Source organism: Ceratotherium simum, chromosome 13 (assembly GCF_057802395.1).
Source record: "Ceratotherium simum simum isolate JZ-2026a chromosome 13, ASM5780239v1, whole genome shotgun sequence".
In the NCBI taxonomy this organism is placed as follows: Eukaryota; Metazoa; Chordata; class Mammalia; order Perissodactyla; family Rhinocerotidae; genus Ceratotherium; species Ceratotherium simum.
This window is the reverse complement of record NC_141912.1, coordinates 23472049-23487126: the sequence shown is the minus strand read 5'-3', so window position 1 is coordinate 23487126 and position 15078 is coordinate 23472049. Positions and strand designations below refer to the sequence as shown.

At 44.5% G+C, this 15078-nt stretch overlaps 1 protein-coding gene and 1 pseudogene across 3 annotated transcripts in view; one reads left to right on the top strand and one right to left on the bottom strand.

Moving 5' to 3' along the window:
- The window catches only part of CARMIL1 (capping protein regulator and myosin 1 linker 1), a 326380-nt gene extending 313207 nt beyond the window's left edge, over nucleotides 1–13173 (bottom strand). The window contains exons 1-2 of one of the 3 annotated variants that reach the window (XM_087438110.1): nucleotides 13155–13173; nucleotides 5251–5348 (exon numbers count right to left, since the gene is read on the bottom strand). Coding sequence is in view for 2 of the 3 variants with exons in the window: in XM_014788706.2 (XP_014644192.1) it covers nucleotides 5251–5348; nucleotides 9945–9984 (138 nt within the window). In the remaining variant the exon portion in view is untranslated. Of the gene's footprint in view, nucleotides 1–5250; nucleotides 5349–9944; nucleotides 10444–13154 lie in introns of those variants that run through there. The other 2 variants (XM_014788706.2, XM_004432061.3) reach the window with 2 other exon arrangements.
- On the top strand, nucleotides 216–702 carry LOC101392961 (large ribosomal subunit protein uL11 pseudogene; annotated as a pseudogene).
- Nucleotides 13174–15078: the final 1905 nt, after the last annotated feature.

The window sequence follows — 15078 nt, the reverse complement described above, 5'->3', positions numbered from 1 at the left end:
TAACTGCCTGTAAATTTACAATTATCTAAAAATGAAAAGTTTAATTTAAAAAAATACATAAATTAAAATACCTTTTTAAAAGTCCAGGTACTGAAAAAATTGGGTGAAGATTCAATCAGAAAATTGGAAAAAGGCTTTCAGCTCAGAGGAGGCCAAGGTGCAACTTTCTTCAGTCATCCCGAATCCGGGTTCATCCAAAACCAGCCACCTCCACCATGCCACCTAAGTTCAACTCCAACGAGGTCAAAGTTGTGTACCTGAGGTGCACCAGTGGGGAAGTTGGTGCCACATCTCCCCTGGCCCCCAAGATTGGCCCCCTGGGTCTGTCTCCAAAACAGTTGGTGACGACATCGCCACGGCAACTGGTGATTGGAAGGGTCTGAGAATCACAGTGAAACTGATCATCCAGAACCACCAGGCTCAGATTGAGGTGGTACCTTCTGCCTCTGCCCTGATCGTCAAATCCCTCAACGAACCGCCAAGAGACAGGAAGAAGCAGAAAAACATTAAGCACAGTGGAAATATCACCTTTGATGAGACTGCCAACATTGCCCAACAGACCGACCACAGAACTCTCTGGAACCTTTAAAGAGATCCTGGGGACTGCCCAGTCTGTGGGCTGCAATGTTGATTGATGGCTGCCACCCTCATGACATCACAGATGACATCAACAGTGGTGCAGGGGAATGCCCAGCTAGTTAAGAGGAAAATACACCAAGGAAAATACTTCAATAAAGGATCACTTGACAACCAAAAAAAAAGAAAATGGGAAAAAGGAGTAAGAGTCTAAGAAACACAGAACCACTTCCTAATGACACGCCCGAAGAAAGAGGCATTACAGCAACGGACGACATGCTAACAGTGTGTGGCCTGTGGAGACCTGCCCACAGCTTAGATAAAAAGTACAGGGCCCAAGGACGGCTCCCTAAAAGAGTACTCCTAAGGCTGGACAGCCTTTCTAGCCTGTTCTAGCTTCCCTTTAAATAGTCCCCAAGGCACTAGTCTGGGCCTGTTCCATCCCAGTTTCCCGACCTATCATCATTCGGGTCTCTGGCTAAATAAGTTTGAGAAAGTGTACTTTATCTCATTCTTAAAAATCTCAACGCACGTAGGTGTATTAATAGCTCTGAAAAGCCATGCAGTAATGAAACTGGTTTGTCGTTGCTTAACACTCTTGTTGCTAAACTTATCTGACCACAGAACACTCTTACCCTGAACACCCTACCATTTCTGATTTCAGCTGACCAGAGCATACCTTAGGAATTTGGGATCTAGTCAGTCGCACTCCATCCTGCTAAAAAGGTGCCATAAATTATAAATAAATCTTCTTGGCTTCATGGTGAACCGAGCTCAACTCCTCAATAAAGGCAGTGGATATCTGGGCATCAGAAGGATTGGCATTTTCTGTGCCACTGAGAAAACAGAACACAGCGCCCCATGATTCCTTTCGCTTTATCATTTGTCGGTTGTTTATCACGTGCTGGGCATTGCGCTAAGCAAAATTAAAATATATCCCAGTTAATCTTCAAAGCAACCATTTACAAATAGATGCTGTTATGACGCCTGTTTCATTAGAGAAAGGAATTGAGGCTTAATGTTATAAAGTAGCTAGGCTGCAGTGTGAACCAGGTGCGACTCCAAGGTCCAAGTCCCTAACCACTAAGCCTACTGCCTCCCTAGAGAGGGGAGGATAAAGTTCACGTGAAGGTCATTAGAAACAGGGGGTGAGAAGAGACCTGTTGAACCAGTCTCAACTTTCACCTGAGAGGAGTCAGCTATATGCCTGGCCATTCTCCACCTTGTACCCTTGCTCCAGCCATACTTAGTATGTTTCTCTAACATGCTAAACTCGCTCTGGCTTCCAGGCATATTCTAATTAATCCCTTTGTCCAAAACATGTCTCTACTCTCTTCCCTTGGCAACTTCTACTCATCCATGACTGTCAGCTTAGATTTCGCTTCCTTCTGAAGTCTTCTCTAACCCTCAGGCCTGAATTAGGGGTTCTTCCTATGTGCCCTCATAGCCACTAATCACTCTGCTCCTAGCACATCTCAAAGCACTACCTGTTGACATGTTTACCTCTCCAACTAGACTGTGAGCTCTGAGTCCCATGAAGTCAGAGACTGTGTCCACTTTGTACATACCATGTGCCTGGCACACAGTGGGTGCTCGATAAGCATGGAACAAATTAATGTATAAATCAATCAATCAAATAAAATAAACTCAGGAAGTACTGATATTTCTAAGGTCCAAATCTCTCCAATCATCGGTTGAAAGTTTGCAATCACTGAACAAGAAGCCAAAGGATGTTTTCTTTTTATTTTGAGCATAATGAATGGTGAAGCAGACAGGCTCTGAGTGAAGCAGATCTGGGTTCAAATCCCAACTCTGTCATTAACAAGCTGGATGACCTGAAGCAAGTTATGTCAGCCTCTCGGAATTCAATTTCCTCAAATGGAGATGTAAACAGCGCTTATCTCACAGGGTTGTTGTGGGATCAGATAAGGTAATACACAATTAAGTATTCAGCAGAGTGCCTAGCATCTAGTCAATGTTCAATAAATATTAAGACCATGAGAAAAAGGCAGATGAAGATAAACCCTCTACAAAAGATAAGCTATAAATATTACAAAGTCTCAAAGTATAAAAAGAGGAAATCAAGTAACATATAACACGCTCCTAAGCTTTATCAGAAGGAAGGACACTAAGAGTGGGCACTGGGGGAAAGGAACAAGAAATAAAACTCAGAAAAGTTGAAAGTATTAAGCCAACTCATTTATAACCTATTTTAGTGGACTGATAGCCCCCTAAAAAGTCAGAAATGTACATTAAGGAGATCCCCCAATGTTTTAAGTTATTGAATTTCTCTAAGTTCAGAAACTTCAAAAGTAACAACTTTAAGAAGGTTAATTCAGGGGCCAGTCCCATGGCGTAGTGGTCAAGTACGCACGCTCCGCTGCTGGCGGCCCGGGGTTCAGATCCCTGGTGTGCACTGACGCACCACTTGTCAGGCCATGCTGTGGTGGCATCCCATATAAAGTGGAGGAAGATGGGCACAGATGTTAGCCTAGGGCCAGTCTTCCTCAGCAAAAAAAGAGGAGGATTGGCATGGATGTTAGCTCAGGGCTGATCTTCCACACACACACACACACACACACACACACACACACAAAGGTTAATTCATAGACCATCTTGCTCAAACTTGAAACTTGTCAGAGCTTGAATATTTCGATTAATAATTCCTGCCCATGGAAGTAAGGAACAGTCAAAACAAGTTTCTGCCAAGCTACTAGAAACTGCTTAAATTCCAGATTTGGGGAGATAAATGCTTAAATTCAAATACATTTGTAATATGGTTACAACCTTAATTGACTCCAGCTAATGTTATGATGAGCCAAAAAAATCATAACATTAAGTACTAACCATAACTATTTTTACATGGTGCTAACGATTATATTGGACATCTGAATTTGTGAAATTTTAACTTTGTAAATATTCGTCATGACATGGATTTATTCTTTGTATGATGAATAGTGTCCATACCAAATAATACCACGTACCGTGTTAGACTGTTGTAGCAAACACTACTAGATATTTAAGTTGTATAAAGTGCATCCATCTTGTGAAGATTTATTTAAACATATAAAAACAAATAGCGGAAACAAAATTCCTTCTACACTATCACCTCCGAAAAATACCATAAATCTATGGTTGAACAACAGTAAGTAAAACATACTTTAAGGAAATTTACTCTTTATTAAAGCTAAATAAAACAGAATGATGGCACCAATCATTTCCGCTATTGATCACCTTAATTATGCAGTCTACATGAACACATTTTGCTGCAGGGCAAAAGTCACTCAAGTTTTCCCACTTCAATATCTCTGCCATCCTGACTTGTACACACAGACTACAAAGAAACAGAAGTCATCCATCAATAGCATAATCTTTACATCTATAGGGGAAGGCAGTCAGATATTTTTAAAGATTCTCATGACAGATGTTATCAGGACACTTCAAATTCTGTGGCAACTTCAACTGAAAAAACAGAATATCAGAAATATTCTCTTTCAATGACATAGGCTTGGGATTTGTTTTAAAATACTTTAGGAAGAAAAAAGAAAACTGGGAGAGGATAGATAAAACAATATTGGCGAAATGCCAAAAATTGTTGACGCTGTATAAAAAGTACACAAGGTTCAATGTGCTATTCTCTATTTTGGATATGTTTGAAAATTTCCAATGATAAAAAGATCAACAGAATATTCTTTCCAACAAAAATACAAACAAAGTTGTATTCACCTAAGCTTAAATTTAGGTTTACCACAATTTCAACCTAGAAACCACTAAAATACCACAAAAGGCTGTTCACCTCTCTAAAGGTACAACTCAGTCATTGATGCTCCCTCGCAACTCAGTACCCAACAAGGTCCAACTCTCAGCAACTCCTCTCACAACTGGAGGGAACCCCAGCCCAACCTCAGCACTAGCAGATACTGCCTCCAACAGGCATTTCCCAAGACACCAAAAAACCAATGTAAAATGACAACAATTCTCAGATCATCACCCCTAAGATGGACTCAGATATAACATTTTGAGAAAACTTAATTAAATAATTAAATGGACATGAGATGAATTTTTTAAACTCCTCCCTAAGTCCTTACAAATACAATCACATAATCAGCCACAACAAAGACAACAAATAAACTCCATTTAACCTCAAACTTTGAATAATTTGAAAACAGGCTCTCGGAGATGACCAAAACGTAGGTGACTCTTACAACTTTAAGGAATACAATTTTTAAAAACTTCAGTCTCTAAAATTTAAACTCTCCTCCTTTTAACTTTCAATGAACAAATATTCCAATTAATCTAAGACAAAACAGTCATCAGGGGCCGGCCCTGTGGCTTGGTGGTTAAGTGCGCGCGCTGCGATGCTGGTGGCCCGGGTTCGGATCCCGGGTGCGCATCGAGGCACCACTTCTCCGTTCATCCTGAGGCCGAGTCCCGCATACAGCAACTAGAAGGATGTGCAGCTACGACATACAACTATCCACTGGGGCTTTGGGGGGAAAAATAAAATAAATAAAATCTTTAAAAAAAAAAAAAAAAAAAAAAAAACAGTCATCAGAACTTTTGAACAGAATATAAAACACAGAACTCGTGCTGCGTAAAAATGAAGCAATCAAAACAATGAGGGGAAAAGCACTTTCACTTCCAAACAATTTGTTTAAAAATGATAATACTTACCAGGACTTTGTTTTCAACTTTGTCTCCCTTAATTTCCAACTTGACTTTCTTCTTCACTGCAATTTTTATCTTTCTGCCAATAACATCCTTTATGCTTTCTGAAAGAGGGGAATAGTTTCATTATATTCTTTTCTTAGTAAGAAAAAAGATTGGGGAGGAGAGGGCTTTGAAGGAGTATTTTTGGTTGTTTTTATTGTTGTTGTTTCTTTTTTTTTTTTTTTTTGCTTAGTTTAACAAGCCTGATCATTATCAGTCACCAAATATTTAGTGAATGCCTACTTTGCGTCTTCTACTCTGCACTCAGATACTGAGGCCAATATAAAAGCATATGACATAATATCAGACCACGCAAGGCATGAGAGAATCTTGCTGGGCAAACAGGATGCACACACAAGAAAATAATGAGCAATGTCGGGCGGTATCATGGAGCACTATATTGCATGCAGACCATAAGCACAATAAGAATTCATAAACTCTCTTGGTTACCTGGTTACCTCTGGCCCCCAGCAGCCTCTGTGTTCATCAAAGGGCCATACAAATATTATCATTTTCTATGAGTACCTTGCCATGAGGGTTGGGAAATATAGCAGAGAACCAAAACTGGACCAAACAATTTGGCCAGGGAAGGGTGCTCCTGGCCATTTCTCCTTCCAAAATCATCACAGCACAACACTCCCAAGAGTGGTCAAAGGCAAGGAAAAAGGAGGAATCAGGAGAGAAGGCAAGACTTGAAAACTTGGTATTCGATGGGCCAGCCCGGTGGCGCAAGCGGTTAAGTGCGCGCGCTCCGCTGCAGGGCCTGGGGTTTTCCGGTTCGGATCCCTGGCGCGCACAGACGCACTGCTTGGCAAGCCATGCTGTGGCGGCGTCCCATATAAGGTGGAGGAAGATGGGCACGGACGTTAGCCCAGGGCCAGTCTTCCTCAGCAAAAAAAGAGGAGGATTGGCAGATGTTAGCATAGGGCTGATCTCCTCACAAAAAAAACAAAAAAAGAAAATTGGTAGTCCGGGGCCGGCCCCTGGCATAGCAGTTAAGTGCACGCACCCCGCTGCTGACGGCCCGGGTTCGGATCCCTGGCACACACCGATGCACTGCTTGTCAGGCCATGCTGTGGCGGCATCCCATATAAAGTGGAGGAAGATGGGCACAGATGTTAGCCCAGGGCCAGTCTTCCTCAGCAAAAAAAAAAAAAAAAGAAGACGAAGAAGAGGATTGGCATGGATGTTAGCTCAGGGCTGATCTTCCTCACAAAAAAAAAAGAAAAAAGAAAATTTGGTGGTGGCAGGAAGGTCTTCCTGGGACTCCCATGAGTACCCCAAACTGAACAGGTCTCAAATCAAACTCATAATTTTCCCTTCTGGACACTAATGAAGCTAGAAATCTTGTTTACCTCCAGCTCCTTTCTCTCGGATAGGGAGCCAGTCACCTACTTTCCAAGAACAATCTCCTCAATAGCTCCTAACCCTGGGTTTGACTGCATTCAGGGCCTAAGAATCTCTCAGCAAGACTAAGTCCATGACCTCCAACCTATCAGCCCCCCGTTCCCTCCATAACCAAAGTGACCCTCTCAGAACGACAGGTCTGGTCATGTCCCTCTTGGGCTATGAGTAGCAGTCATTCTAGGATGAACTCCAACCTTGTAGCATGCCATTCAAGGTCTTTCATATTTTTTCAGCTTAACTTCTCAGCACACACCTAAAGATCCAATCATCCCTATTATCTCTATCTTTCTCACCCCTAGGGTTTTGTATATATTATTCTCTTTCCTGGGATGCCCTTTCCCTGGTCTTCTCCTGGTTACATCTGACCTATCCTTCAACATATAGCAACCTCCTCTATACTCCCATAGCTCTGTATTCTGTATGATAATCATTTTGGTTCATTCATATATTCAACAAACATATGTACACAGGAGTATCTCCCGTGTGCCAAGTAATCTACTAGGTGCGAGGACAGAGATGGCCCCTGCCTTTCCCAGGGGCTTACAATCTAGTGGAGGACACGGATGGATGCCATTAACGAATCTGCACTCACTACCATGAGATCATGGATGAGGTGCTACATGAAGGTTTCAGGGAGGAGGGGATTCCTGAGCTGAATCTTGAAGGAGTAGGAAATAGACCACTGGTTTCCAAAGTACAGTGTACAATACAATCCACTCAGGTGCAGGAAGAAAATAGTAGAATTTTAACTTCTATTTGTAATGTGTGTGTATGTTTATGATTATACACACTAAATGAAGTATGTATGCAGTTTAACAAATAAATATATGTTTATTAAAGGGTGATCAAAATATTCTTGTTGGAAACCCACCACAAAAGTTGAGAGCCACCAAGTTAGATAAGAGTGAAGAAGGGGAGGAAAGGGTGGTGCCAGCCTAGAGAAGGGCATGGAAACATGAGAAAGCACAGGTCGTTCAGGGAACAGCAATGAAGTGGAATGTTTGGGGAGAAAGGGGACATGTGGGGGACCTCACTGCACTAGGAGTTCTCTATGTAGCTCCTATCTTATCAGAACTCAGAACAGGTACAGGCTACCCCTCCCTCCCCTAAAAAAGAAGTGTGGGAAATGGGCATCTGAAATTGACTTAAGACTATCTACACATGAAAAGAGACTGGAAAGTTATATACCAAAAGGTTAAAAGTAGCTCTCTCCAGCACATATATTCTTCTCTGCATTTAAATTTTTTTATAAAAAGCTTGTATTACTTTCATAACCAGAAAGATACACAATACATTTTTTAAATGCCTTGGGGGATTAGCTTAAGGGAATATACTGAGGTTTTCACATGGCTGCCATTTTGAGTTGATCAGAGTGAACTCTTGTGAGCACTTGAAATTAGGAAGAAAAGCAGGTGCAGGAATTTGCCCTATCCCAGCCTAATGAGACCATTTAAAGACCCAGAAAAATCCTACTGGGCATATCACAAAAGCACGTGTCACTTGGTTGAAAGATATGAGATGGGCAAGGCTCAATAAACACAAAAATTCCATTTCTAGATAAGAGTTAAATTCAACTTTTAAAATATACCAAAGTACTTATTTTGAGAATATTTTGAGAATCCTTATTTTGGATATAAACCAGGTACCTTATCTCCAGTCCACCCTTCACGACCCTTTCTCTTGGGTTTAATCACCAGGCTCAAGGACAACTAATTTCAAAATCTGTCATCCTCCTTAGGTATCCTTAACCGCTGGCCAGCAAGGGAAACCCTCCCCTCAACTCTCAGGACCTCAGGAAGCATCTTCCGAGGCTCTGGGCATTTGATTCCTCTTCCGGGTAGAGTGTTAGAAAGATCTCAGCCACCCAGAACCAGATGGACCACTCACTCCAGCAAAGGCAGCTAATGTTTTATCTCAGGAAGGAACTCCACGGGGTTGGGGAGAGGGAAGAGGCCGGAGTATGATGGGGGGAAAGGAGGGTAACTTCATACCCTATATTTGAGTGAAGAGTTAGGTGTTGGCGTTTTTTTTTTTAATTCAACAGAAGTAGAAGCTTCCATACAAACCAGCAACAGCTTCTTTACATCAAGTTTTACCTGCTGAGTTAGCAGTCGGTAACGGAAGAGCGCACACACACTCCTCCCAAGTATTATGGCTAAAAAGAGAAACAGAGGGGCAAATTCCTCAAATGCAGATGAATGGGCGGTTAGAACTTCCTCGTCTTGTCAGCACCGATTAAACATCTTCTGAGCTGTGGGTTGTCTAGTGTGCCAAGGATGGTACAGTAAGGAATATAGGTCACTGGGGCTCAACACATGCGGCACACGGACATACATACCTTGTTACAAAACAACTCGCGACACACGCGCGCGCGGGCACACACACGAGCTTAAAGGGGCTTTTCAGGACACTCACCCTCCACCTCATTTTAGCTCTGCCATTTTAACCCTCCACATAATTAAGTTAAACCCTAAAACGTAAAATCCACACCCCCCTCCCCAAACCCTCAAGGGACTCAAACAATGAGTCGCCTTGCATAGGGTACCACACAGAGGGTTCCCTAAGAGATCCGGGGTGGGGAGAATATGCAGGTTAATTATTATTAAAATAAGGCTTTTATCATTAACCCTCAATTTCCTAGCCCGAGTTTGCGTCAGTCCTGTAACCCTTTCCCTCCCAACTCGCTAAGCGAAGCCACGCCTTGCCAGGCTCACTCCTTATACCAGACTAGCACCCCCTCCCCCAAGTCTGCATGTCAGACGGGCACCTCCTGCCGGATATTGGGGGGAACGGGTGCTTGGCACGTGCTGGAGACGACCTACTGTGCGCCCGCCAGCCGTCTCTGCGCTGGGCTTTCTCGGACTTTCCTGAGTTTAAGGCACTGGGCTGGGCGCTGTAAAGGGCTTCTCCTAGCTTCCAGAACTCCCAAGACCGAGGCTGCCCGCCCCCTTCTGCCAATCTCGACCCCCTGGTCGCGGGGGGAGGAGGCGCCCCGGGCTCCCAGGCGACCACCGGAGATCGCTCCCGGGGCTCCCGATCCCTCCCCATGCCTGCCCTCTCCGGACCTGGCTTTTCAGGTGGTCAGATGGGAGCAAACTTCCCGGCGCCCCCCAGCTCCCCTGCCCAACACCACTCCGACCTAAGGGGCGCCGAGACTTCGCGGGACCTGCGGGAAGGCGGAGGTGGGAAGGGCGGTGGAGGTGAGGAGTACGCAGAGGCAGAAGGAAAATCAACAACCGCGCGACTCTTACCTATCAACTCCCTGGGAACCTCGGAGCTCTCTTCGGTCATGGTTGCCCTCTAGGTGCGGGGGGGATTGCAGGTCCAAACTCTGATTTACGGCCCCCCGCCCGCCCCCGGACCCCTCAATTTTTTAGAGGCAGATGCAGCTTGCAAACAGGAGTAGGCAAGAAAGCGGGGGCGGAGATACAATTTTGCCGCGCCCCCTGCTCCACCAAAAAAAAAAAAGAGTTGCAAAGACGGGGTGGGTTTGCTGCGGCTGCTACATGACGCTGCCCTGCAGTTGCCGGCGGCGGAACGGAGAGCCGGCAGGATTCCGAGAGGGCGCGGGGGCTGCGGCGCCTGCTCCCGCTCCCGGCTCGCGGCTCTCCCGCCCCGGCCGCCGCCAGCTCGCGCCGGTCTCCGCGCCGCACCTACGGCCCTAGGTGAAAGCGGAAGGCGTGGGGCGAAGGCGGGGAGAGCGGCGCCGGGCGGAGGGCTCGGCTTTCCTCGCTCCCCTGCCGGGCTCCGGCTGGGCGGGGGCAGCTCCGGCCCTCCTCCTTCTCCTCCTCCTCCTCCTCCTGCGTCTCCTCCTCACCTCGCGAGAGCCGGCCTCCGCCGGGCCCCCGGCCGGCCTCCCGCGCCCGGGCGCTCGTTCCCCGGCGCGGGGCGCACACCCGCCGGGGACGCGGCGCGGGGCTGCGGCGGCGGCGGGCACGGCGCCCCTCCTCGCTGCCTCCCTCCCTCCCCGCGAAAGCCCTGCGTCTGGAGAGGGGGCGAGGGAGCGAGGGCGCGCGCCAGAGCCCGGGAGCCATCTGCTGGCTGCGAGGGAGGAGAGCCGGGTGCGCTGGGGCTTCCCGAGTCCCTGTCCCCACCTCCCGGCTGGCCGAGGGAGCCCGAGGATGGGGACTGCAGATGCTGCAGACCCGTCTGCACGGAAACCGGTTCTTTCGGGGACCCTTGTACACACTTTCCTTTTTCAGTCCTCCCTGTAACAAGTTGTCGTTTCATCAGCATTATTAATTTCCCATTTCTGGTGAGCAGGAGCTAGACGAACCTGTAAACACTAACCATATGGTGAGAAGACACTTTTCTGTGTGCTCAGCGGGCGCTCCGTAGCCGCCGTTAGCAATCGCAGACATTCGAATTGTAAGAGCGCCTGGAAAATGCTTTTGCCTCTTGGCAGAACCTGCTTTAACCCCAGGGCATGTTCGGGTAGCTAAGTATTCTTCACAAAAGCCGGAATAAGCCTGCTGATAGGTCTGATCATACCTGGCCCGACTCCCTCCGACTTCCCAGGGCTCCACCCCCAGAGAGAGCACTTCAGGGCCAAGAATACTTGTGAGCGCCTCGATTGCTGCCTTATTCCCTGGCGGCTGGGAATGTCCCTGTCGAATCAGAGTCTTTTAAAAGGACAGAAAGAAGGGAGGGCGGAAAGTAAAGGAAATCCCACGCATGGGTAGTTTAGTTTTAAACACTGCTGTCGACCTTGGATTCCCAAGAATAATCTTCAGCCTCTCAGCCAAGCATTACATTAAGGCATTTACTAATCTGGCCCCTTCCCACCCTTCTAACCTCTCCCCCTCCCCACTCTTACAATCTGACTCCCTCCGAGACTGTTTGCTATTTGCTTTTCCCTTCCCCTTAAGGTTATCTGATTCTTATCTATGTTTTCAATTCCAGCCCAGTGTGTACCTTCTTTGTGAAGATTTTCCAGGGTTTTTCAGATCACTGTGATCCCTGTATTCAAAACCTCTAGAATATATTGCCTAAAACACTCTTGTAAAGCCCAACCATACAATGCGTTGTTTCATTGCTTGTGCATTTGTCTAGCTTTACTATTTAACTCTTGCATTGTTCCCCAAATTTGGGTTTGTCTGACCAACTGGACTCTAGGCGATTTGAAGGCAAGACTTTATCTCAGACTTTTGAACCTCCTCAGTACACTTGTGCAAATTAGTTATTCAATAAACATTTGTTAACTGATTGGTTTTAGAGCTTTGGACCTCAGGCTCCCTACTGTTTGTCTCAAAAGTTGGCAATTTCTTTAAGCTAGACATTTCCTTTATGCATTAAATATATTTTTTATGCAATAAATAGAAATGAACCTCTCAAAACTATCTTCCATTCAACTATGTGTGTTAAAGAGGATTTCTCTCACACATACCTATGAAGTTTCAGAAATAGCCCTGAAGGTTCCAAGCCATGTGGTAATTTGTGAAAATAAAGACTAAAGATTTTTTTTTTTTTCCTGAAGCCTGGGGTGGCGGAAAGAAAGGAAAGGCTGTATGGCAGTCCTTAATTCAGTGCTCCAGGGCATCTTTTACTGGAAGCTGGGGTTGCAATAAAAGCATCAGGTTTTTTCACTGCAGCAGGATCCTGATTGGCTCCTGCACCTCTGAAGGCATGGATTCAAGTGAATCTCCTATCACAATGTTCAAAAATGACTGACCGGCTTTGGAAATCAAAGTCTTGGACTTCTTGGGCACAAAACTCAAATATATTTCAGAATAGCAGGCAGAGAACTCCAGGGAGCACTGTTTAGAAGGCTGTAAAAGCCAACAAGTAGTAAATATCCCCTCCACAGTACAATCACGGTGCCAGTTTGCAGAATGCGCTTCAAATTCTGAAATGTATGCTTGATGACTGAAGTCTGCCCACCCCTCCAATGCTGCGGACTGTCCTCAACATACTTCCCCTCCAACTCCCGTAATTTTGAGTTCATCCCTGCCTATACAATCTTGATTAAGAAAGCAGTGAACCCACTACATGAAACCAATTGCCACTATAGACGTGATCAGCTATAGCTTCATCTAAGTAAATATTTATAGGTGGCCATGCTTAAGCATTACAACTAGTGCTGATAAACTGAAACCTGTTGGTCAGAAAGGAAGAGAAAACTGGTTTTCAGAGACTCTCACTGCCCCTGAACTCTTAAAATGTTAAACACAGTCACAATAAATTTAAAATATACTGAGTAACAAAATTATTTTGGAAAATTATACATGCACTTGTATTTTTAGTTCCTAGGCATATGTTCATATCTATATAGTGTCTTGTAGTGCATTATGGTGAGAAAATACTCTCTGAGTTAAAAAAAATCTGCTGAAAATACTTAATATCTATAATGATCTAACACACTGTCATTAGAACCGTATCATATAATGATTAAACTCATGAGACAAAACAAACAAAAAAATTAAGAAGAAATCAGCAAGCTATCAAAAAACCCACAAACTTACCCAAGTCAGTTTCTGATCTTGCCTACTACATTGAGAACTGGTTTTAAAACTGGACGATATTAGATATGTGGGAACCAACAACCTTTCACTCCGCAAGTAATGATTTGCAGACTGACTTCCCACTCTTAGCAACTACCATTGGTTAGGCGCCTTCTTAAGGAGGTGTGTGTTTCTCAACTGGGTTAATGTAGACCTTTTAGGAGAAGTATGCAATGCAACACAAAGCTTGCAAACACCTCTAGGAAAAATTAGTTCATCTGTGATTAGAAGACAATGAGAGGGGCTGGCTCCGTGGCTTAGCGGTTAAGTGCACGCGCTCTGATGCTGGCGGCCCGGGTTTGGATTCCCGGCGCGCCCCGAGGCACCACTTCTCAGTCCAACGCGAGGCCGAGTCCCACGTACAGCAACTAGAAGGATGTGAACCTATGACATACAACTATCTACTGGGGCTTTGGGGGGAAAAAAATGAATAAATAAAATCTTTAAAAAAAAAAAAGAAGACAATGAGAGGTAAATTAATGAGATTTCTGTGAAAAAATAATCTGTGGGGGGGTTGGTTGTAGGGGGTGGACTAGATAGGGATGATGAAACACGAGTGGTCTTGTATTGATTTTTGTTCTAGCTGGATAATGGGTTCATGGGAGTTTGTTTCTCTCACTTTTATGTATATTTGAAATTTTCAATCATCATCATCAGAACAAATCCTTGATATGACTGAGGAAGGAGGAAAGTCAATTCAGTCATTAATTCAGAAAATATTTGAATGTGCCATGATCAGAGTTCATAGTTATATAATGGTTTTCCGTATTCAGAACACTTGAGCACTTCAATAAACACCATATTGCCTTGATTCAAAGAAGCAGTTTTTCTCATTTTAATGTTAATGAAATCAGAGTGCATTTTATAATTGGTGCAGACAATTAATATCATGCTTTCTCACACCCCACCTGCAACACAAATACAAAATCTGCTATTGAATCAATGCTGCATCTAAGAGCTGATGACCTCTGACAAGTGAGGAAATAAGGGTTTGGCTTATTTGAGCTACCCAGTGACCCCTTGAGTTAGAAAGTATAATTACTATATTTTTTTCACAATGAGGAAATACGTTCAGATTTGTGGAATGACTTGCTCAAAGTCACACAGCTCGTTAAGAGTCAAAGAGTGAATCTAGAATTTGAGATTTGTAGGCCGAGGTTCATTTTACTACACCACTTTACGAGGCTTTTGGTCTGTGTTCCATGCAAAGTGTAAAGATGGCCAGGGCTTGGCCCCACCCACTCACAAGGAGCTCCATCTCTAGGAGGAAGATCCAAGTGATCTTTGACTGCCCTGCAACTAGTCCAGTGCTAGCCACATAATAGGTGGTGAATTAGTTGAATCTAATTGAATTGACCAATTTTAAAAAATAATAAAATAAATGCAAAATGTGCTAGCTGGGTGCTAAATGATGTGTCCAGTAAATGCTATAGAAATTCATAGAGGTGGTGAGGGAGCAAGCACTAAAAAGAGGAGAGGTGAAACAAATGTGGATTGAGCACTTACTATTTGCCAGAGGATAAAATGGTGAAATATACAGATGCTTCATGGAACCCTCATGAAGCAGTCTAGGAAGAGAGATAGGGACAGAGACACAGAGAGAGAAACAGGCAAATGCCATAAGTGCTGAGGTGAGGAAAAACAGGATATTATGGGGGTCGGGGGGTGGAGAGGAGGAAAGAAAGGGAATGAAAATGTTCCTGTAGAAGGAACACCATGTGTAGAGGCCGGAAGAGGAGATAAAACATGGAAAAACTGAAATAAATTCAGTGGGTTTTAATCAATGGAGATGGAGGGGAAGAGAAGGTAAAAAGGACCATGCTCTGCAGGACCTTGTGAACCACTAAATGAGTCAGAATTTATCCAAAGAGCAAAGGGGGGTTCT